We start from the raw sequence: 22,844 nt of genomic DNA on the forward strand, positions 1-22,844 counted from the left end.
TGATCATGAGTTTCTGCATTCGCTATGGTTTCTGGGAGAGAAAAAGCACACATGAACCCACAACAGGTGTTACATGAACAGCCATGGGCTGAGTTTATACATACAGACTTTCATACATACAAGCTCTCAGATACTCTTACACTTGTACCTGTGAGTTCGACTCCATATTTGGTTTTCTGATCTGCAAAATAAAAATAATGACGACCTGTCCTCCTTATCTAACAGAAGCAATCAGGACCCTTTCTCTGCCCAAGAAGACAAGGGAAAGATTACTTCTGACTTAATTAGAGCTCATTTTTTTTCTAACAGGGTTCTTTCCTAATGTACAAAATTATTACCATGAGTACTCTACAAAACACACATGGAAAATATCAGTTATTTTTAGTTATTAGTTAGTAATAATATGTAAAATGCAGTTTAGAGGAAAGTGAAAAAATGCTAGAAAAAAATACAACTTCTAGGTAAAAAATGTCTTGTACTTAATAGAATCATGTCCCTTTTATATGACAGGCATCTTATTTTGCTAATTATTGCAACTAGATAATTTAATGGAACACAGTAGAACAATTTAATACATGTATAAAATGGGTGATCATCAATTCAGGGTTAATATGCCATTTTTAATATTCTAAAATTGTATTGTTAACACATTATGATCACAGACATTTGTGGTTGCATTGTGATTCTTCAACACATGAGTATAGTATGCATGGATCAAATCTGGCTAACGAGTGTTTCCAAGACCTCATCATTACTTTGTTTGGAGCCTTTAAACTTCTCTTTTCGATAGTTGCTCATAAAATGTTTTCTGTCCACTATTCTCCAGGTCACTAGGACTTATTGTTCTGTCTATATGCAGAGATCCATGAACAAATCTCTTACCAGCACTCAAACCCACCATTTCTGTCCCAAATAATCAGTAGTGCACAATCTGACCTGTTAAAATTGTCCTCCCCTGAAAGAACATGTGGGACTTGTCTTTGTACACCTGAGTCACAGCCCTGGGCATTCTGCCTCTTCCGTCTATTTTCCTGCAAATGATTACATGTCATTTTATCACCAAATAGTATGCCACTGGGCATATAACTCATTCTTTTTTTTTTAATTTAATTTTATTTTATTTGAGAACATACTGTACAGAGGGGCTACAATTACATGGGCAGGATAATGCATACATTTCTTACCAAGCATTGCAGCCTCCTCCTTTGTTTACCCTTCACCTCCCTTCCCAGCCTCCCCCCTCCCCCCACCCAATTATACTCCCCTCCCCCCCCACACCGACATTGTAATGCTGGTTTTGACATGACATTTTGTACTTCTCATTGTTTCAACAGGTCCACCTGAATCCTTAAACGACTTGTTTGTCCCCATCTCCTCCACATGTTATACTGACATCAAATATAGTGAAAGCGGGGGTTACACTGTGGGGGAGGGACATACAAAGCAACAAAGAAATAATCTTATAAATGCGTTAGAAACACATGCATGAAAGAAACGCAAACATTAAAATACATATTTAAGGGTTCATTTTCCTAACATCACATTATATGACCTTTTCCGCTTGACTCATACCTATACTAGATATTGCAAATAAGGGAAACCATGGGACCTATGCTTCTTTGGGCCTGGCTTACTTCACTTAATATAATTTTTTCCAAACCTTTCCATTTCCTAACAAATGGGGAAATGTCATTCTTTCTGATGGAGGCATAGAATTCCATTGTGTATATATACCACATTTTCTTGATCCATTCATCTACTGAGGGGCATCTGGGTTGGTTCCATATCTTAGCTATGGTAAATAATGCTGCAATAAACATAGTTGTGCTGGTAGCTTTAGTGTGGTCTTGTTTGTAAACATTTGGGTAAATGCCCAAAAGTGGGATTGCTGGATCATAGGGGAGATCTATGTGAAGTCTTTTGAGGAACCTCCATACTGCTTTCCAAAGTGGTTGAACAAGTTTACATTCCCACCAACAATGAAGTAAGGTTCCTTTCTGTCCACATCCCCTCCAGCATCTGTTGTTGTTAGAGTTCTTGATTTTTGCTGTTCTAACTGGAGTGAGGTGATATCTCAATGTTGTTTTGATTTGCATTTCTTTTATGGCTAGGGATGTTGAACATTTCTTCATGTGTCTATTGGCCATCCTTCTTTCTTCTTCAGAGAAGCTTCTCTTTAAGTCTTTCGCCCACTTATTTATTGGGCAGTTGTTTCTTTGAGGATTTGTTGTTGGGTGGTTTAATTTTTTGAGTTCCAAGTATATTTTAGATATGAGACCCTTGTCCGTTGTATGGCTAGTAAAGATCTTCTCCCAATTGGTGGGCTTTCTATTGATCTTGCTAGCTATGTCATTTGCCCTGAAGAAGCTCTGCAACCTTATGCAATCCCATTTGTCCAACCTTTCTTTGATTTGTTGTGCTTCCGGGTCTCTATTCAGAAAATTTCAGCCTGAGCCAAGGAGACCTAGGGTTTCTCCTATTCCATCCTGTAATGTATAACTCATTCTTTATCAAGTCTTCTGTGTATGGACATTGAGGTTGGTTTGATATTTTAGCTATTAAGAACAGCACAATGACAAAATCAAGAATTGGAGTGTTTCTGCTGTGCTATTTTCACCTCTTTGATCGATACCCAGCAATGTGGAAGCTGGAAAGCAGTTTGGTTTTAGGCTTCGTTTCTTGAGGAACTCTGTTTCTGCATGATGACTGTGCCAGGGAATTCTCTCCAAATCCTTGCCAGTGTTTGCTAGTTTGGTCCTTTGTATGATAGTCATTCTAACTAGGGTGAGATGCTATTACATTGTGAGTTTTTACTTATATTTCCCAATCATCGAGGAAAGTGCACATTTTACATATTTTACATATATCTGCTGATCACCTGAATTGCTTAAATTGGGAAATATCTATTTATAGAAAGTAGAATATAGAGCATTTCTCGATTGTTGTTTTTTTTTTTGGGTAGAGCTAGGATAACAAGATACATTTGACTTCTTTATAAAGAAAACTGAAATGTTAAAAAGCAATTTTACATATTCAAATTGAGTTACACCTCATCTCTCAAAAGTACTACAAATAAAATAACTTGAAGTACAACTAACAGTATGTCATCCAAGACTCCAGAATTAAAAGAAAATATTCTTTCAAGAAGAAAAATCATTCCATTTTATGTGTCATAAGGAGACAATATTGATTTACCTTTATAATGATTTACCTTTACTTTTTTCTTGACTTAGAATACAGTACAAGGAAGGATAACTAATGTATTTGTATTTACTTAACTTTTATCTCTGAAGAATGGGGCGATTGCCACTGAGGTAGGATGGCACCTACTTCCCTTACAAGGAGAATCGGTTCTGTAGTGGGAACCCAGAGAAAGATTTATTTTATTACAGTGCTCAACATTAGAACCATTATTTGCAAGTTTTCAAAATTAAATTCAAAGACATAAAACACAGAACAAAAGCAGGGCAAATAGACTATAAAGTATTTTTAAAAAAATAATTATACACAGAGTTTCAGTAGTCAGTACCCATGAGGAAAAGACACGCTTTACTAATTGTCTTCTCCTATAATGTTGAATGCTATCCTGTGAAAGAGTGTGTGTTGTCTCACTTTCTAGTAGTAACAAAGTCTTCACTAATAAAAGATCAATTCAACTCAGGAAGAAGTCATCAATGCACAGGACACCCACACAAAAATACACAGGTGGGATTCCAGCAAAACTTCTCCACAGCACAGAAAATCACCAGGATGAAAACGTGACTTAGAGAATGGGAGAAAGCTGCACGTCAACACTGGGTTGATACCCAGGACAAAAAAAGAAAAAAACTCAACAGCAAAAAACAAAACAAAAAAACCCCACATACTTTTTAAATAGCCAGTGGACCCTAAATAAGCATTTCTCAAAAGGACACTTAACAGAGACCAACAATACATGAAAAATGTACAACATGTGTAATCATGAGGGAAATGAAAAATAAAAAGTACAACATGATATTGCCTCAGTCTGGTAAAAAAAAATGGGTATTTTATTATTAAAAGAGAAATGATAACAAGAGTTGGCAAAATGGAACGCTTCTATAGTCATTAAGAAAAACAGTACTGAGATTTCTCAAAATATTAAAAACAAGTACACAGGATGCAGAACTTCCACTGCTAATATATATATATATATATAAACAAAACAAGAGTGTTGAAAGAATTTTAAAATTCCCATGTTTATTGCAGCACTAGTCCCACTAACCAAGAAATAAAAACAACTGTCTACCAACTGATGAATGAATCAAGAAAATGAGGTAAACACACACAACGAATTGCTCTATAGTCCCTCTGTCATTAGCGGTGACATGGACGTGACTGGAGATCATTATATTGGGTACCACAGACACAGAAAGACAATTCCTACATGATTTTGTTTATGTATAGAAGCTAAAATAGGCGAATAGCTGTTGTGTTACAGAGGTTGGGGGTGGGGAGGAATGGGGAAAGGTAGATGGGTACTAAGTTCCAGTTCGATGGGAGAAGAAGGTTCTGTGTTAATGCAGTGCAGAGTGACTAGAGATGAAGAGAACTTGTACATTTCAAAACATGGGAAGAGAGGATCTTGAATGTTTGAACAATGAATGCTCAAGGAGATGAATAGGTGTAACCTGATGTGAACAATAAGCAAAGTTCACTCATACTGAAACTGATACTGAAACACAGGCTGCCCAAAAGATAGGAATGGTTTGTGTTGTTGTTGTTGGTTGTGGGGCTTGAACTCTGGGCCTGGGTGCTGTCGCTCACCTCTTCAATCAAGACTAGTGCTCTACCACTTACCACAACGTCATTTCCGGTTTTCTGGTGGTTTGTTGGAGATAAGAGTCTCGTGGACTGTCCTGCCTGGGCTGGCTTTGAACCACGATCCTCAGATCTCAGCCTCTTGAGTAGCTAGGATGACAGGCGTGAGCCACAGGTGTCTGGCTAGGAATGATTTTGAGGGTTGTGTGTACAGAAAAGTTTTGAAATACAAAGAAGCAACTTCAATGCCCGTCATATGTTAAAATTTGCACTGTGAAACCTCCTAGATAGACAATATTACGTTAGTTAAATATCATGTTAGTGCCTCTGGGTTTAATGGAAGTGGAGCTCATGGACACTCGATGGGCTAGGCCTTTTAGTTCTGTGGATATACTTGATCACCTTCAAATGGTACTTGAAGCATCCAATGGCAAAAGCACTTGTACATTCCAAGCAGGTTGAAAATTCATTATGCATCTTAATACATTTTAAAAAGGTGTTTTTGGGTTTTCCCTTTAAAAAATAAAACAGTCTCTTAATGGTTTCTGGCTCCAAGGTAATAAACCACATAATGTGTTCACTTGCATACATTTGTCTAAGTGCTTTTTTTCTTCTTCTGTCTAGGATATTTTAACATTTGTGCCAAGACAATCTAAAAGATTTTGGTTTGCTATCTATGCACCATCTGTGTAATTTAAGTTAATTTATACAGAAAAGCTTCTAAAATCATCCATTATAAATATTGAATGCTTATGTTCTTTAACTGGGGGGGAATTTATACTAGAAAAGATTTTAATGGGAGAAAAACAAATGTGTGTGTGTGTGTGTGTGTGTGTGTGTGTGTGTGTGTGTGTGTGTGTGTGCCTAAAACAGAGATGGGAAGTAATTTCCAGTCACAACTCAAGTATAGGATAAAACCTTTTTCTTGATACTGGGATCATTTTCCCCTCAAAAGAATATTTTAAGAACTAGTACTTTATAAAGTGCCCCCCCAAGACCTTTTTTTCTTATAAGCTTAACTCATACATGAAGAATTTACAATCCTAAAGTATTATGTGTGCTAAGGTGTTCATATTTGCTCTCCTTTTCACTTTTTTCCTAAAAGAGAAATAACCCATATGCATACCATCTTCCAGCCTTTAATTACTCAAATGATTGAAATGGATCATTGGGGCAGGTGCGTTGCTCCTCGCTGTAAGTTTAATGTATCAGTAAGAACAAGCGGGGCATGTTGACACACAGTCATGAGCCCAAAGCCAAGGGGTCACAGGTTTGAAGCCAGCCTGAGTTTCATAGTGACACTCAGTCTTCTCCATTCCCCAAAGTGGCATATTCAAACTATCAAGACTCAGCTAAAAGTGTCACAACTGAAGGGCAATTTTAGAATATCTGGAATCCATAATCAAGTCCTGTGCTAAAGCTGGGTCTGGCGAAAGCACACAATTCTGTTGGGCCAGAGACTGGGAGCAACCCTAACGTTAACTACTTCTGAGTCTTAAAGGTCATATAAAACTGTTTGGCGCGGGGAGAGTTTCAGAAGCTATGGATCACATTCCCTTGCCACTTGTGGTGCTAAGATTTTAATGGCAATGTCAAATTTGCCATCCGCAACATTGGTCAAGAGGCATGGTATTCACAACCTGCTCTGTTCAATGGCAACTCCTTTGTGCAACTACTTCAATATTAAAAAACCAAACCAAACCATTAACCTCCCCCCAAATTGTAATGGCTGAAATAATCTTAAATCCACACTACGGTGTCCTCACGAGCTGCAAATGCATCTCCCTTCTGGGCAGGGTCCGCGTCGCCACGGTCTCATGTGTGCATGGAGCTGGATTTCTCTAACGCCGGAGTCTCAGCTGGCAGAGGAAGCTGGGAAGCTCTTTTGACACCTTAGAAGCTGCATTAGCTCACAGGCAAGTGGCTCTTGTTTTCACGCCTAGCGAGTTAACAAGGCCTACAAACACGACTCTCCACAGCCTTCCCCAGGTCTGTGACAGATGACACTTTCAGCTCCTAAGTCAGAGGCTTCCTGTGGGGGTTGCCACAAACGAAGAGAAATTCAAAGGGTTTCTAAAGAAAAAAAAAGGTAACGGAAGTCTTATTGATTTTAGTCCATCCTGGATGCCCGTTAAAGATGGTTATCTGGGTCCATGGTCTATGAAATCAATCTCAATTAGTGCATGTCTTGTTTTCGGTAATAGCCACCAGATCTGAAAATATCACAACGACACCTGGGGAAAACTTCCACTGGATGCTTCTAGTCTCTCAAAAGTGGCATTTAAAGCACATATAAACTGACAAGTTGGTTTTTATCTTTTCCGTTTTAAAAAGTTTAATTATTATTTTTGCGCCCTTATTGGGGCTTGAGTTCAGTGTCTCACTCTCTTGCGTGGCTTCTTGATCACAGCCGGCGCTTTACCACCTGAACTTCCAAATATTAATTTTGTTAAGAATAGTTTTAGGTTCACTGCACAATCGAGATGAAGGTATAAAATGTTTCTCCAATCACCTCCCCTTCCACATATGAACAGGCTTTGTCATTATACACATCTTCCACTACACTGCTACAGTTATTATAATCAGTGGAACTATACTGGCACACCATTAACAACCAGAGTTCATGGTTTGTATTAGCTTTCACTCTTGTTGTCTCTTCAGAATCTCTCTCTTTGTTACCATGACACGTCTCATTCACGGAATCAAATGCAGGATACATTAGATCCATCATCCTGCACTGCTCTGAACCAGTTTTAGAACTTTTAAAAGTCGTAAGATTGGTAGTAAAGTTAAAACACAAAGATTGGAAGTGTTTATCATCATGGAAATTTGAGATGAGCTATTTTCTTTGGTTGTTTAAAGGCCCTTACAATCAATTCTACCCCTGTCCTTACGGCCTGGTGTTTCCGGCATTTCATTCTGCATTTCTTTCATCATTATTTTATTGCTGTTAAGTTTATTGTCATCATGTAGTTGTACAAAGGGGTTAAAATTCAACATGTCGGCTTATGAGCACAGAGCATTTTGATCAATGTCATTTCTTTTCTCATTCTCCTTCACCCAAACTCACTCATCCCCTCAGTTTACCTGTCACATTCTCACAACTACATTGAATATTATGCCTACATTCTGCCACCTTTCCTCTCTTAATTTGTCCACCTTCTTCTTCTTGACTTTGCTTCCTCCAACGACAACTCAAGGAACCAGTTGCCTGGTATTCACTTTGCTAGACTGTAAATTCCTTGTTTAACGGAGCTGCACCGTTAGAATTCTCCCTTCTATATACCAAACTTTAGGTAATACATTTTTTATATGTGAATATGACCCTGTATATGTCTAACTGTATATGTTAGAAGTTTCACAGATGAGAGAAAACATGCATCTTTTATTATCATTATTTTACAGTTTTTGTGACAGATTTTAGTTAGGTATTTTTATACTATTGTAAATAATACTGTTTCTTTGATCATTCAGGATTTTTATTATCAATATACAGAAATACCATACTTTGTATATTAATTTTTTAGTTTTTATTTCCTACATCTTCACTGACTTCATTTACTGAATCTGACAGAGGTGTATGTGTATATGTAAGTGTGTGTGTGTGTGTGTGTGTGAAGCCTGGTTTTCAACATATTGAATCATATCATTTACAAATAGTAATAGTTTTAAATTTTTCCCCAATTTGGTTACCTTTGATTTCTTTCTCTAGTCTAACTGTTCTGACACAACTTGTAATACTCTGTTGAATAGAAATGTTGGTGGTGTGTACTCCTACCTTGTACCAGGTCTTGGAGATAAAATTTAAATCTTTCTTTTTGATCATGATATTAGCTACAGGTTTTCCAAAAATGATTCTTATTATGTTGGGGAAATTTTGTTTTATACCTAAATGTTCAGAATTTTATCAAAAAGAATGTTGAACTATATTAAATGTTTTTTTTCTCTGCATCAACTGATATGGCTAAGTGCTTTTGTCTTTTATTCTATTAGTCTAGTGAATCACTTTGGCTGTATTGCACATAAAACTAAGCTTGCTGACAGTAGTAAAACTCAGTAGTCATCATGACTAGTCTTTTTTGATGAATTTTAAAATTCACTTTGCTATTTATCACATCTTTGTTCAGTAGAGAGTTTTTCTTCTGTGGATTTTCTTCCTTTGTGGTGTCTTTTCTCTGACTTAGGTATCAAGGTATGGCCAACCTCATAAAATATCTTAGGAAGTAATCTCTTGATATACTTTTTTAAAAGAAAAGTTTTGAAAGTCTGTCAATTCTTCAAAGTTCAATAGAAGCAGTGCTTGTACATTTTTATTTGAGAGATTTTTAATTACTACTTCAAACCTTTCCTCATCTTCTCAGGGTTTTTCTTTGCTTGAAATTCAACCTAATAAGGTTTTTTCTCTAGGGGTTTAGCCATTTCCTCAAAATTACCAAATTTGTTGGTAATTTGTTGGCATATGATTGTTCTTAACATTCCCCCAGCCTTTCTATTTCAGAGGTATATGTTGTGATTTTTTCATTCTTATTTCAAATTTTATGTATTTGAGAATCCTTTGCTTTTTCTAGTTTAGTCTACCTAACAGTTTGTTAATTGGGTTTATTTTTCAGAAAATAAATCTTTTTGATTCTTGTTGTGTATATTTGTTGTAATTCTACTCTAATTTTCAATGTTTCCCTTTTTTTCTGCTAACACTGGATTTAATTTGTTCTTTTTGTGGTTCCCTGAGGCATAATGTTTGGTGGTACATTTGGAATCACTTGACCTTTTTCAATGTAGGATTTTGTGTTGAGATCTTCCCTCTTACATCTGCTTTTGTCATATACCATATCCTTGATATATTGTATCTACACTCTTGTTTATCTTAGATAGTTTTAATTTTCCTCTTGATCTTTCCTGTAATCAGTTGGTTTTTCAGGAGTGCACTGTTTGGTCTCCACATTTTTGTCCATGTACCAAAATTCCTCCTGCTACCGCTTTCTGGTTTCATAACATTGTGGTCAGAAACAGTATTTGATATGATTTCTACTTTCTTAAATTTGTTAAGATTTGTTTTGCTTTCCACCATATGGTTTGTCTTGGAGAACTTTCTATATAAACTACAGAAGATTATATCTCCAGCTTATGTTGGATGGAGGGTTATGTAAATTCATGTTATATCCATTTGTCTGAGGTATAGTTCAATTCTATCATTTCCTTCTCAATCTTCTACCTAGTTGATCTTTCCCTTTTTTGCTGAGCATGGTATTAAAATTTCCTGAGTATTATCACATTGCTACTTATTCATTCATTTATTCATATCCATTAATACTTGCTTTCTACATTTAGAGGCTCCAAGTGAATTCACAGGCTGTGCCGTAAATGTGTTTCTTTACAATTATTATTTGTTCTTGATGAACTGAATCTTTTATCATGAAATAATGAGTTTGTGTTTCCTCTAGTGACAGTTTATTACTTGAAATGTGCTTCATCTGATATACATGATGCTTCTGCTCTTCTTTCCCCTTTGCTTTCACAGTACAAATGTCTTTAAGGCTAATGTGAGTTTCTCAGCCTCAGATGTTCTCTGATCTGTCCAGCAAGTCAATGTCCTGACACTTGTCCATTCACACCCAAATTAATCACTGAGAAGTTAGTAAATAGTTGAGCTTTTTTTTTTTTGTCGGTCATGGGGCCTGAACTCTGGGCCTGGGCGCTGTCCCTCAGCTCTTCAGCTCAAGGCTAGCGCTCTACCACTTGAGCCACAACGCCACTTCTGCCTTGCATGAATGAGGCTCTGTGTTTGATTCCTCAGCACCACATAAGCAAAAAGAAAAAAGCAGGAAGTGGCACTGTGGCTCAAGTGGAAGAGCACTAGCCTTGAGCTGAAGAGCTGAGGGACAGCGCCCAGGCCCAGAGTTCAGGCCCCATGACCGGCAAAAAAAAACATTATATTTTTGACATCACATTTTAAAGGTGATTATATTATTTCTCTTGCTTGCTTCCTTCCTCCTTCTCTTCATATTTCTCCTCCTCCTTTTCCTCATCTTTCTCTTCCTCCTCTTCCTCTTTCCTACTCCTTTCCCACCCATCCCCCAAATACAGGATTTGAATGCAGGACCTTGTGCTTGCTAGGGAGATGCTTTACTACTTGGCTCATGTCCCAGCCTTTTATATTTTAGGGCTTTGCTCATCTTAATCAGGCATATCTGATCTATCAACTTCCTACTTACCTTTCTTATATAGACGAGATTAGAGGAACACACAACCAACTCTGTGTGGTATGCTTCTTCTCCATGTAACATCTGATTTGGTAGCAGAGTGACATTGGCCTAAAAGAATGGCTTCAAACATATTCTCTCACTCCATTTTGTAAAAGGAACCATGATCAGCAAAGGTAGGGAAATATCACAAGAAAGCAAATAGGTAATGGCTGAGCTACACATGGTGATGATCTCCCTTCCCACATTCAGCCACCAAGTCGCTGGGTGAAGGCACATTGTACGGTGTGCCATCTGAAACAATAAATATCACTGCAGAGGGCAGTCCAAACCTAAAAATATGAAAGGAGGGTAAAAGGATGTTCATGCTGTGCCTTCTGTTTCTGTGAACAGGAAAGGCATTTAAGCCCAGAACTAACCGAAACACCCCCGAAATCATATATTTTAGAGGAAATGCATGTTTTTATAAAATCCTTGAATTCAAGTGGATTCATTCTTTGTTCCCTGAAGCCTTTAAGGGACAGACATGGAGAGCTATTTATCTTCAGCTTACATATTGGAAAATGAAAAACAGGACTGAATCGAATCATTCACGGTTAATGGCAAAACAAGACACCATTAGACCTCTCGTCTCTCAATGCACCAACATAATTGTTTCCTTAGTTACCTTTATGTCTCAGCAAAAATGACTTTTCATTTTCATCTTCCTAATGCATTTAGAACGTAGCTCTACATAAGACACAACTTTAAAGTATCCTCAGCCAAACTGAGCTTGCTTGTTTTACAATCTGCCTTCTTAATGTTGGAGCGAGGGCCGCATTGTCAGTACCCAGAAGAAGTGGGGTGTCCGTTCCCCACCATGTCCTTTCCCCTGGGGGATTGCTCTTTCCCAATAACATGGTTTCAGCTGTGCTGTCATTCAAGGTGACCCGCTTCGCCTGCACAGCGGTGTCCAGCTGGCCCTCCAGGATCTCCCTCCAGGATTTCCTGATCATCAAAATCCATTTTAGAGAGTCCATGCTGGGAGAGAAAAAGAGAATCCCATTTTCTTTGTGAGACATGAACTACCATGTAAGCTTGAAGCTGGCAGAACTTTCTGGAAAAAAAAAAGGGGACATAAAGAGAGACAGGAGTACAGACAAAACCAAACATCCCTAAGGTATAAAATGTACTATTATGTTAACAATCATTATTCCCATAATTATGTTAATATCTACAACTTTATATTCTTGGTATATAATGCATTTCCCAAAGAGAGAGAGAGAGAGAATATGAGACAGAAAGACAAAGAGGGAACTAATTTTGTCATTTTAAACAGCAGACAATTAATGTGTCTACAGTTCAGTTGCTGCCTTTGTTTTTCAGGTTACAAGTGAAGACACTGCCTTTTATCCCTGGCATGGTAGTTCATGCCTGTAACCTCAGGTTTACAGCAGGCAAGGTAAGAGGATTCCGGTCCAAGGCTGGTGCCAGGCCAACATATTAGGAGTTTATCTGAAAAACAAATTTTTTTAAAGGGGGAGGACCGAAGAATGGCTCATCAGTAAAGCACCTACCTAGAAAGTTGAAGGCACTGAGTTTAAACCCCAATAATCCCTCCAAAAAGAAGAGGAAATTGCCTTTCAGTGTGGAGTGGTTTCTTCATTTGACATTTTAAGTCAAGTACAGACTATTTTGAGTACTTTTTGTGTCTTCATATGGCATAGGACGATGGCAGTCACTACTACATTTTCACTTTGACTCTACCGCAAACTTGGGACTCATGAATATTTTTAATAGACCTGACTTGCTACTTGCACAACTCAGAATCGTTCAGATCCACCATGTTTAAAGCCAAATAACAGTTTTGTCTCGCAAGACTAGTGTCACTTTACGCTTTGTAACCCCCCCCCCCCCCCCCGGTGTCACCACTGAACCTTTCAGTTACACAGGCTCGAAAGCTAAAGCTTCCTTTGATTTCTTGTTTTCACTCCCTTTATGTTACAGGAACCTTCCCACACTTTTACCTCTTATCCCCTGGCCAGGCCCGTGCTGGCTTCCACTCCCACTGTATCTTTCCACCAGCCTCACTGGTTTCAACTCTGATTCCGTCATGCATTTGCCGTACACTTAGAATGATCTGACTTCAGTCCTTTGCCTGGAAAATTGTACTTGCTCCATATTGCACATGAATAAATTCCAAATTCTCTTCACAGTCAGAAATCATTTTGTGAAGGCCAATCATCTCCACCTCCCCCGCGTGGTACTATAGGCCCGTGCACTGGAGTCACACACACCCTTCCCCTGTGTGTGACTCTCACTTGAGCACAGCTCAGCGGAGAATTTATCTCCTTATGAAGATCGACTCCTTCCACCTTTGCTAAAACAAAGAACCCAACCAACATCATCATTCTCTGCCAAAACTCTTCATCATGGCTTGATACCATTCATGATAACGAGTTATTTCAGGACAATAGTTGGCTTCCTCTTTCTCTGCATTCCTCACTGCACTGGTCCCTGAGTAGAATGATAACTCTTGTCCACTACTAAACACTCTGAGTGTAGCTCAGTGCCAGCTACAGACATTCAAAGGTACCTGCTAACTAAACACAGTATCAAATGCAGAAATGAAGGAATGGATATATGAAGGAACAGGATGTTTTACAGAAGTAGATACTGAGGAGACTGACACCATTCAGGATAATAAGGGAAGATGGCTGAAAATAAACAGCATCTGGATTTGCCTTCAGCAGCAATTTGGAGAATAGTGGGAAGAAAGGATATGTCCTACTATTGTCCTCAAGTTTCAGATAAAACTGTGAAGACAGACACATTGAGTAACTGCACCGGGTCAAAAGTGAGAGCGACGCCAGTGGAGGTGTTAGTTTATGATCCCTTGTTTGAGGAATAGAGACTGATGCCAATCGAGTTAGGTTACTAGTGCCACTGCCCATATGTCATTAATTCTCACCCAGAAGCTACACATGCATTAAGCAACAGAGAATAGCTTTGGACTAGTTCGTAGCACATCCCTGGTATTCTCCCCATGTGTGCCTTCACCCATCCTCTCATATGGCTTCCAGTTTATTAAAAGATGTAAGCCTGAGCTCAAAATCAGCGAGAGAATGGAAAATTCAATGCTTGTTTTAGATGGACCAATGGTATAGAGCCATGAAATCATGTTCTTGGACTAACTCCAATGGCATAGACCCAGCCTGATGAATCTGTTCTCCGGTACAATAAAAAGTTCAGCCCCAGAGCAAATATCTGAGTGCCTATTGTATTTTCATTTTGAGTGAGGACTCCTCTAGCCTGCTTCCAATTCAGACACAGAAATACCCATTAGAATCAGCACACACGGAGGATGCTGACGTTACATCGAGAATTGTTGGCTTCTCACTGGATCAATGATGCTCTTAAAGCACTCCAGATGGCAAAAGTTCATTCTCTACGTTTACACAGGGGTCTCATCTGGTTAACTCTCTTGCAACAAGGTCTAATTAAAACTCTGAAGTTGATCTACTGTTAACTGCTATGATAAATCATCAATGATCAAATCCAAAAAGTCCATGAGGATATGTTGGAATGACTGTATGTAATGAAGTAGACAGAGTTGGATGATTTACACTGTCAGGAAATGTCTGAATCTTAAATAAGGGTATAGGTTGAGCTTGCCTCCATAGAAAAACAGCCCTTAAAAGCCCATTCTGTTGGTGAAATGAGACTAATCTAAGTGGAAAATTTGTCCTATAATTTTGATCCAGCCCAATATCATTCCATTCTCATCCCATTACAAATGCTACCCTTTGAACTTTTAATTATTATTTACACACTGTGACACAATGAAAATGGAAAGTAATGTACAATAGTGAAAACAAGTCAGAAACGTAAAAAATAAAACCATGTTTATTAAAAAAATACACACATGTACAATGGTACAATGAATATGGTTTACACAGAACAATACAACACAAATGGTAGTTTTTAAATGCCAGTATAAAATGATCTAATCTATTTGGGCTCATTTCCTAGGTATACACATTATTGGTCTAATTAAAGTATTTATTTAACATTAAAAGAGAACAAATGTCAACTTTCAAATGAGTACCTCAAGAACCTGAGAACGCAGTATTAGGTTCAATGAAATAATGACCTGTTTATGTAAGAAGTCATACGGATTGCATGTATGGCACATGCATGTATGGCACATGCAATCCGCAAGGTCTACAGATATCTGCACTCTGCCTTTTGGAAATAGGAAAGCTCTTTACAACAGGAAATGGTTTATAGTGTTGATAATGGTATAGAAACATCACTGTATATGTATATACATAATTTTGGTAAGATTGGAGTCACTAATGTCTCCCAATGACCACTACCACAGCAGGTCATCTTGGAAGATATGCTAATGGGTTGTATCCATTTCTCACCTGTGAAGTTTAGATGTTTTCAGTAATATCATGGCTGGTTTCTTAGAACACATCATTGATCTCAGGCCTTCTTTGTTTTGATATTCACTTTTCAGTGTACTGCACTTGTGAATATTTGTCCTTTCAAATGTAAAATTCTATGCTTGATTTAAAAATAAAGGTTAAAAAAAAGCTCAGGCGTGATTGCATGGGCCACTTGGGGTTTAATATTATTCTATAATTTTTTCATTTTACTTTGTTACAAATAGCTAGACTTCATTTATTTCTTTAAAATCAAAAGTGTCTAAAGACTTTTTCTTACTTGCTCAGAAATTAAATTCAGCATGATTAACATGCACCATTTCTCAGAAAGGAAGAAAAGCAATTTTTTATTCCTTAATTTCATACTTAATTGGCTTGTCATATTTTATCTAAAACAGCAGTTTTATTTCCCTAGCTTTATAAAGGTCAGTTTTTGTTATAGGTAGCATCTTTGTGTGTGAAGGTCTAATTTCAAACTGCCAGAGAAAAAAGAGATACAAGAGATACAATATATTGGCATTTTCTGCCCAAAGCTGAGAAACAGTTTAAGGGTGGAGGAACGCAGCTCCAAAAGACGGCAGCTGGGCCAAATAAATGTGAATTTATGCTAAAATGGTCCATCAGCTACTCAGTTCTTAGCAAATTATTCTTTCCAATAGTACACAATTGGTAAGGCTTCCAGCCATGCCGGATGCTTTTGCTTCCTTCCATAACTGCTGAAGAGAGTTTCCTCAGACCAATTTCTTAAATTTGTAATAAAAGATAATTTATTCCTTCACAGATTGCAAAATGAGGACTGTATATGTTGATGTAAAACAATGTACCACCCTGCTTGGAACTCAACTACCTACAACATCTGTCACGCTTTACTACACTGCCAGAGTTTAATTCATTTAATACAACAGTTTGGGTTTCGATTGAGCTATATTTATTAGAGTCCGGGCATAGCAATGTTACTGTTTGCATACTTTCAGCAAATGTCAAAATTATAAGCTTAAAAATCAATATGGTAAGCACGTTATTGATTTCCCTAGTCTACCCCTGAGTCCTTGCTCACACTAGGGCTTCATGCTGTGGAAGCACATCAGTGGTGGGTTTTTTAATGCACCCCTACAATCTAATAGTTTAATTATAATTACAATTCATACCTTACAGACTAGTTGGAGTGTTTACAGAGGATAAAACTCCCAGTAAAATTACAGCTATCTGAAAGTGACTTATCTTATTTAATGCCATTTTAATAATTTCATCTTGCTTCTGATTCTTTGTTGTATCCAGCAGAGAAAAATAAGGTGCACCAATATGTGATTAACAACCTGATTTCCAGGGCCGAATGCCCTAGTTTACTATTTGACAGTTTCTGTTGTAAATATTCCCACAGTGGCTACTTTCAGGGTATTCAGAGTACCACTATGATGATCCTAAATGAAGAGTGAGAAAGAGCTTCACAAGAGCATCTTATTATATAAGCTTCACACCGAGCCTCACTCCGCTCAAAGCATAAATAGCAAAATTCAGTGGAAGAGTTAGGAAGCAGTAAGCAAGCTTTGATTATATGTTTTTTCCTTAATAAAATCTATCCAATTACAATTATGTTTCATAATTTTGTGTTAATCATAATTATGTTTAGCAACGAGAGGACAGAAAGCTTGAAAATTTCACAATCAACGCTCAAGAACAAAACAAACCCAGTTCCAACATACCAGCATGATCATGTCTCTTGGCAGAGTATCAACTCCTACACAGAGAAAGATTTGATTTACTTTGGAAGCAAACCATTATTCTATACACATCACAGGACTTTTTCTCCCCTCTTCTAACTTGTCTTATATTTTCTGAACAACACCAGAGTAAATGTAAAAATAGAGAAGTACCCTCTCTCCAGTGCTAGCCTTCAGAGTTTCCAGGTTCTTCAGAAGTGGTGTTAGTCTTATGAATGGCTCCCACTGATGAGTGGACCATTTAAAAATAATTGACCTCTTGGATCAAATGGTTACTGTGACTCCATAGATGATAAGACTCGCCATAACTATCTAAAGGATGCACTAGCAGTGTGTAGCGAGAACTCGAGGCAATATTTTAAAAGAACAAAAAGACACAGGAGAAATTAATGAACGGGTGAAGCTAAGTATGGGTCTGTCTCTGCCAACATTTAAACCATCTCTTCACCAGACAGGGGAGACATTTCTACATTTTGGACCTTTTCATTCTGTGTAACTCATAATGGTAGTTGTACCTTTTTGTGTCTCTAAATACATTTTTCCCCCTCCTGGAACTCTGCAAATCATCAGTTTGGACTTGATACTGTATTGATGACAGTGGAAGGAAAACATAGTCTTTAGCCCAAATCTATGGTGCTTGAAAATGTCACTTTCCTGGTTCATTTTTGGCTTACTGTGATCTCCAATAAGTCTGCTGATTGACCTTGTAAATGAAGCTGTGGGGAGGAAAGCATGGGAGACTTAAGAGGTTTGTTTTTAATTTCTTTCTGTTGTTTCACATTTGGTTCAGAAAGTTTGATGATAACACATAATGAAGTGCTTGTCCAAGTATACTTTTTTTCTACTTTAAATTTCACTTTTAGTTGATACAGTGACACTGTTTAATGGTGGATTTTCCTAATGATCCACTTTCAGAAATAGGCAAACATGTACCCTTGTGTATTAGGTAATGGTGAAGATTATGCTAATACTGAATACAAATTCACATGAATTTTTATTACAGTAAGGTCCATTCTTCAAGACTTCTACATTGGTATTTATTTTAAAGAGAAGGAAATCATAAAATGTTACCTAAAACCCAATAGTTGGCTTCCTCATTTTTTTTCAAAATTTGACATGAGGTTGTTTTTTTTTTTAAATATAAGAATTACTGTTTAAATCTTTAAACACTGGTAAATCAAATAACATCCCCTGGGATTCAGACCATCATTTGATATTCTCAACAAATTTTATAGCTATTCTAGAAGATCTCTGTCATCCCTACCACTCTACCTTAAATTCAATGGGATAGTGAAAATAACCACAGACCCTTCCATTTGGAAACACAGCAATTCAAAGATTCTACTTAAATGGAGAATGAACCTTATCAGAGAAGCCTATGATATTTTTTTCATTGAACAAATCCAGCATATACAGAACATTTTCAATTAAAGAGCTATAAACAGTTTGGCAATTGTTACAGCAATACCCACAGGTCATTAGACAAAATGATAATTCTAACGTGGGAAGGCTCAGTATTATCCAAAGTTGTGAGCGATTTGAACAACTCAACATGGAACTAATGATCTGTTTGAAATTCTTATTTTAACAGGCATCACTGACATAGAGCTCATATTAACTATGCATTGGATGTGGTTTCACCTAAAAGATATATTAATAAGCCCTGGTATTTCCAAAAGATGAAGAACAAGATTTATGTTTCTGAGTGGCATACTCCAATCATGAGAAACAGAAAACCCACATACATCTGGAAAAATACAGGTTTCATTTATTCAGATTTTATTCTCTAAATTTCAATTCCACTTGTTAAATCCTAATTTTGTTGTCAACTCTTCTTTCTGAATTGGCATGAGTATTTAGCATAGCAATGTGGAGAAGAGATGAGTCATAAGTTAGGAAGGTAAAAAATAAAATAAAATAAAACAAAGGAGGGATTGTAATGGAGAGTCTGCAATATTCGAACCAGGCCTCTGGTCTTAGTTTACCAATGTGTGAATACTAGTTCTCTGTAGGATGATCTCTAAGGCAACGACTAATTTGGCACTTGGGAAAATTTATCAGTGGTGTTATTTTAAAGAAGCGGAAATTCAGCTAGACAGAAATGTGTGCTCCTTGGTCATGGTAGCTGCATAGATCTTACAAGTGTATTTATCCATATTAACCTATGTGGCGGTGGATTGCAAATTCACATCAAGGTGACTGTGAGGAAACATCGGAAAGATCTCCTGAATTTCAAGGTGTAAAGTTTGAGCTGATGGGGAGTCATCAAGAGATTCCCCAACTCTCACAGCCCTGCAGTGTTGTGCCGGTTCTATCACCAAATAGTCTGTGTTGTCACGTTACCTCAAACTCACACAACCCAAGTCCGAGTTTTGACAACACCAAACTAGTGCTGAAGTGTGTTCTCCCTCGTCACTTACAGGAGCGCCACAGCTGGACTGAACACAGACACAGCTGCAAGCTGTCAAGAACACGCGTCACAGTCTCCTAGTGTAGGTTTACCAGGAGGAGACTTCATACAGGGCCGCCAATAGGCTCTAAAGTGATCTGATATCAAGAAGCAGCCCATAAATTCTTGCTCCCATTTTCCCTCTCACTCCCTGAATCATACTGGCCACCTGGGAGGGCCCAGAACACTTTTCACTCAACTCCTCCACAAGTGAAGTTTACCCTTCTCCTTCCAACCAGTGAGTGTCAGCACAAAGGGGCTGGGAAACAGAAACGACAATGTTACACGAGGCTTGGAGAGGCCTATGCCAGGCATGATTGGAGTAATTCCTCAATTTGGGCAAATGCTTCCCCTTCCTTAAAAAAAAAAGAAAAAGAAAAAAACCATCATAGAGAGATTTTTCCAACCAAAACGTATTTGTGTTTCTGTTTATTGACATGATGGTAAACTTAGGTGTCAGCTTTTCCGTAAGTCCCTTCCGGAGGTCGGTAGTACTTGGGGAAAGCCATCAGCTGCAGCATGTTGAAAGCATACTTCCTGCATTTGATATTCTTCAGTACATTCTCTATGCGGCATCCTTCTCTGGTGGAAGGGGAAAGCACAGCTCATGAAACATGGGATACATAAATATGCTTTATTTGTTCAATGCAGAGTTGCAGCAACAGTCCCAGTAAAAATAACAGAGAGTCAACTCTACATTTGTTTGTGTGTTTGTTTTCCACAAGTGATGATACATCTTACAAAAGTAAATCCCAGGCCAGGCCCAATACCTTTCTTTATTGCCTTCACAAAGAGATAACTAATGCCTCTTTATATTCTTAACAGACACATCAGGTTTCATAAACGCTCTAAATATAATTTACTCCACAATACAGTTTCACTTGAGTTTCATAAATATATCTGCCTTTGTATATCTTTTCCACAAATTAATTTGTCAGTCTCTTTAAAACACATTAAAATCTATATGTAGCCCTAAGGATGCAGTTTCTAGGAATAATAAGGCATTAAATTGATTAAATCTGGCCCTATAGATTTTTTTAAAGGAAAGTTTCATCTCTATTTTTTTTACTTCAATATTTTAGCTGTGCAACAAAGAGAACATGGCTTTCTGAGGAACCTGGTCCAAGTCTCATCTTTGTGACGGAAGAGTTCTTGTCCCCAACAGTACAAAAGTCACAGGTGCGAAAAATGGCGCATCAAGACACAAGGAGACCTTGTTAGAAAGAATAGAAAAGTACTCTGAAAGCCAAATCAACCCAAACAATAGTTACAAACAGGATAATTTAATTACAAAACATAAATAGCCATTCTCTCCATAAATGTATGTGACAGAAAAGGGTTAATTAAGTGCAGCAAAGAAATCAGACAACAGGTTCAAAGACCAAAGGGAAGTTTCTATCTATGATGGTAAGTCTGTTATAAGCACAGTGGAAAGAAAAGTCTGGAACCTCTCTCATCCTGGGGGCATAGCTCAGGGTTTTAGTCCAGTTGTGCAAATTTAATCTCAATTCCTTTTAATAAATTGAATGGTAAGAGGAAGAGGAGGTTCAGAACTTCAAGCTTTCAGGATTCTGTTCTTTGTCTTATTTCAAAGACAATCATTGGGAAATTCTTCTTGAGCTAGTGAACAGTGGGGAAAATGTGTTACCAGGAACAAAAGGGCAGAGGAACTGACATATGCATAGTACTTTTTGTTCTGTAGAGTTTAGGAAAACAAACAAAAACACAAAGCCAACATTTTTTTTGTTTAAATTCAGTGAATCTGAAAATGTAGAAATAGTACAGCATTGTCTCCCATAATTTAAAGTCCATTGTCATTTGTAAAAAAAAAAAAAAGAATACAACATAAAACTTATTGGTATTTGGCTAATAGTAATGCGAGACTTAAAATAAGCCACACAACTAGCAGGTGTGAGCTGACAAGCAGCAAGGCGACAGGGTAGAAGTGTCGAGAAGTTGGCTTGTTATCAGTTAGACAGCCTGTTTCCGGATCATCGGATTCACTCAGCGCTCCCTGGGCTTGTCTGCTGTTAAACAGGGAGGAGTTAGAGGAGAGAAGAGAACAGGATAGCATTCACAGAGCAAAGCATTCAGCCTTAAATACGCTAACATACAGCACACGATCATCTGCATGTTTCACATGGAATTTTCATGCTACCTAAATTCAATGGCCTCCAGTGCATGCTTGCATGGATGGCTCAGCCGACTATGGGGAGCCGGTGTTATTGGCAAAAGGTGATTCCTTTTGTTTTGTCTGCGAGAACAAGTTGGCTCTGGGGCTGAGTCCTATGTATAAGGAAGACTCAAATCAGAGTGATAGCCTCATTAAGACTGCATGGACACAACTAAAATACAGATCAACTCATAAAGGGAAGCTCATCAATACATCTCTGGGAGAGGACGTAAGGATGAAATGGAACAGGACGGACGGGAGCATATGGATATGTCTGTCACATTCACATGCTGCCTCTTCTGTTGGTATACCTGTGTAATACATTTAAAATTATATAACTGATTTACTGAGATGGGTCGGTGTCTAAAATGAATGAAGCATCTGACATGCCATCCTGCCAGCCATACTATTAGTTTAACACACACACAGCTCTGAGCCTTCCTGTTAGTCCAGCTCATGAACTCGTGAATTATTTTTGTCCCCTGCTGATCTTAGTCCCCTATGGACTCCTGATCTGGAAAGAAATGTATATTTACAAAGTCATTGTTCAGAAAATAGAGGTTTTAAAGTCCCAATTCCCAGAATGTTTATTTCCTGCATAAGTAAACAACAACAACAAATCAGGTTTTGCCTAAATGCAGCTGTAAGGACAAAATTAGACGACACTTCTGAAATATGTCACAGAGATGGGGATTGGGATAGTTCCCCAGGACTCAGAGCATGGAGAATTCCAACCACAAATCAGAAGTGATTTAACTCTATGTGATCCTCCTACAGACAGAGACAGATAATGGGTTGTTGACTTTAAAGAAAACTTCTGTCTATAAGCTTCTTAACCATGGGTCCTTCACAACATGGTACAGTCTCTGAATTCTTCCTCCACAGTCATTTTTGACCAGGTGCTGACTTTACCAGTGGCCACATTTGGACACATAGCAGCACTAATTATCTCAATGTGTGTGTGTGTGTGTGTGTGTGTGTGTGTGTGTGTGTGTGTGTGTGTGTGTGTGTGTGTGTGTGTGTGTGTGTGTGTGTGTGTGTGTGTGCCAGTACTAGAGCTTGAACTCAAGGCCGTGTATTTTTGCTCAGGTT

General features: G+C 37.9%; 1 protein-coding gene across 6 annotated transcripts in view; it reads right to left on the minus strand.

Annotated features, from left to right (window-relative positions):
* The window catches only part of Inpp4b (inositol polyphosphate-4-phosphatase type II B), a 338,999-nt gene that overhangs the window by 8,865 nt on the left and 307,290 nt on the right, over window positions 1-22,844 (minus strand). For 4 of the 6 annotated variants that reach the window (XM_070022126.1, XM_070022123.1, XM_070022120.1 and 1 more), the window contains one exon: window positions 11,795-12,075. The exons of 1 other annotated variant lie outside the window; for it this stretch is intronic. In XM_070022126.1, the coding sequence (XP_069878227.1) occupies window positions 11,895-12,075 (181 nt within the window). In that variant the 3' untranslated portion in view covers window positions 11,795-11,894. Of the gene's footprint in view, window positions 1-11,794; window positions 12,076-14,846; window positions 20,162-22,844 lie in introns of those variants that run through there. One more of the 6 variants, XM_070022122.1, reaches the window with a different exon arrangement.

This window comes from Dipodomys merriami, unplaced genomic scaffold (genome assembly GCF_024711535.1).
Source record: "Dipodomys merriami isolate MVZ:Mamm:240054 unplaced genomic scaffold, mDipMer1.0.p SCAF_15, whole genome shotgun sequence".
In the NCBI taxonomy this organism is placed as follows: Eukaryota; Metazoa; Chordata; class Mammalia; order Rodentia; family Heteromyidae; genus Dipodomys; species Dipodomys merriami.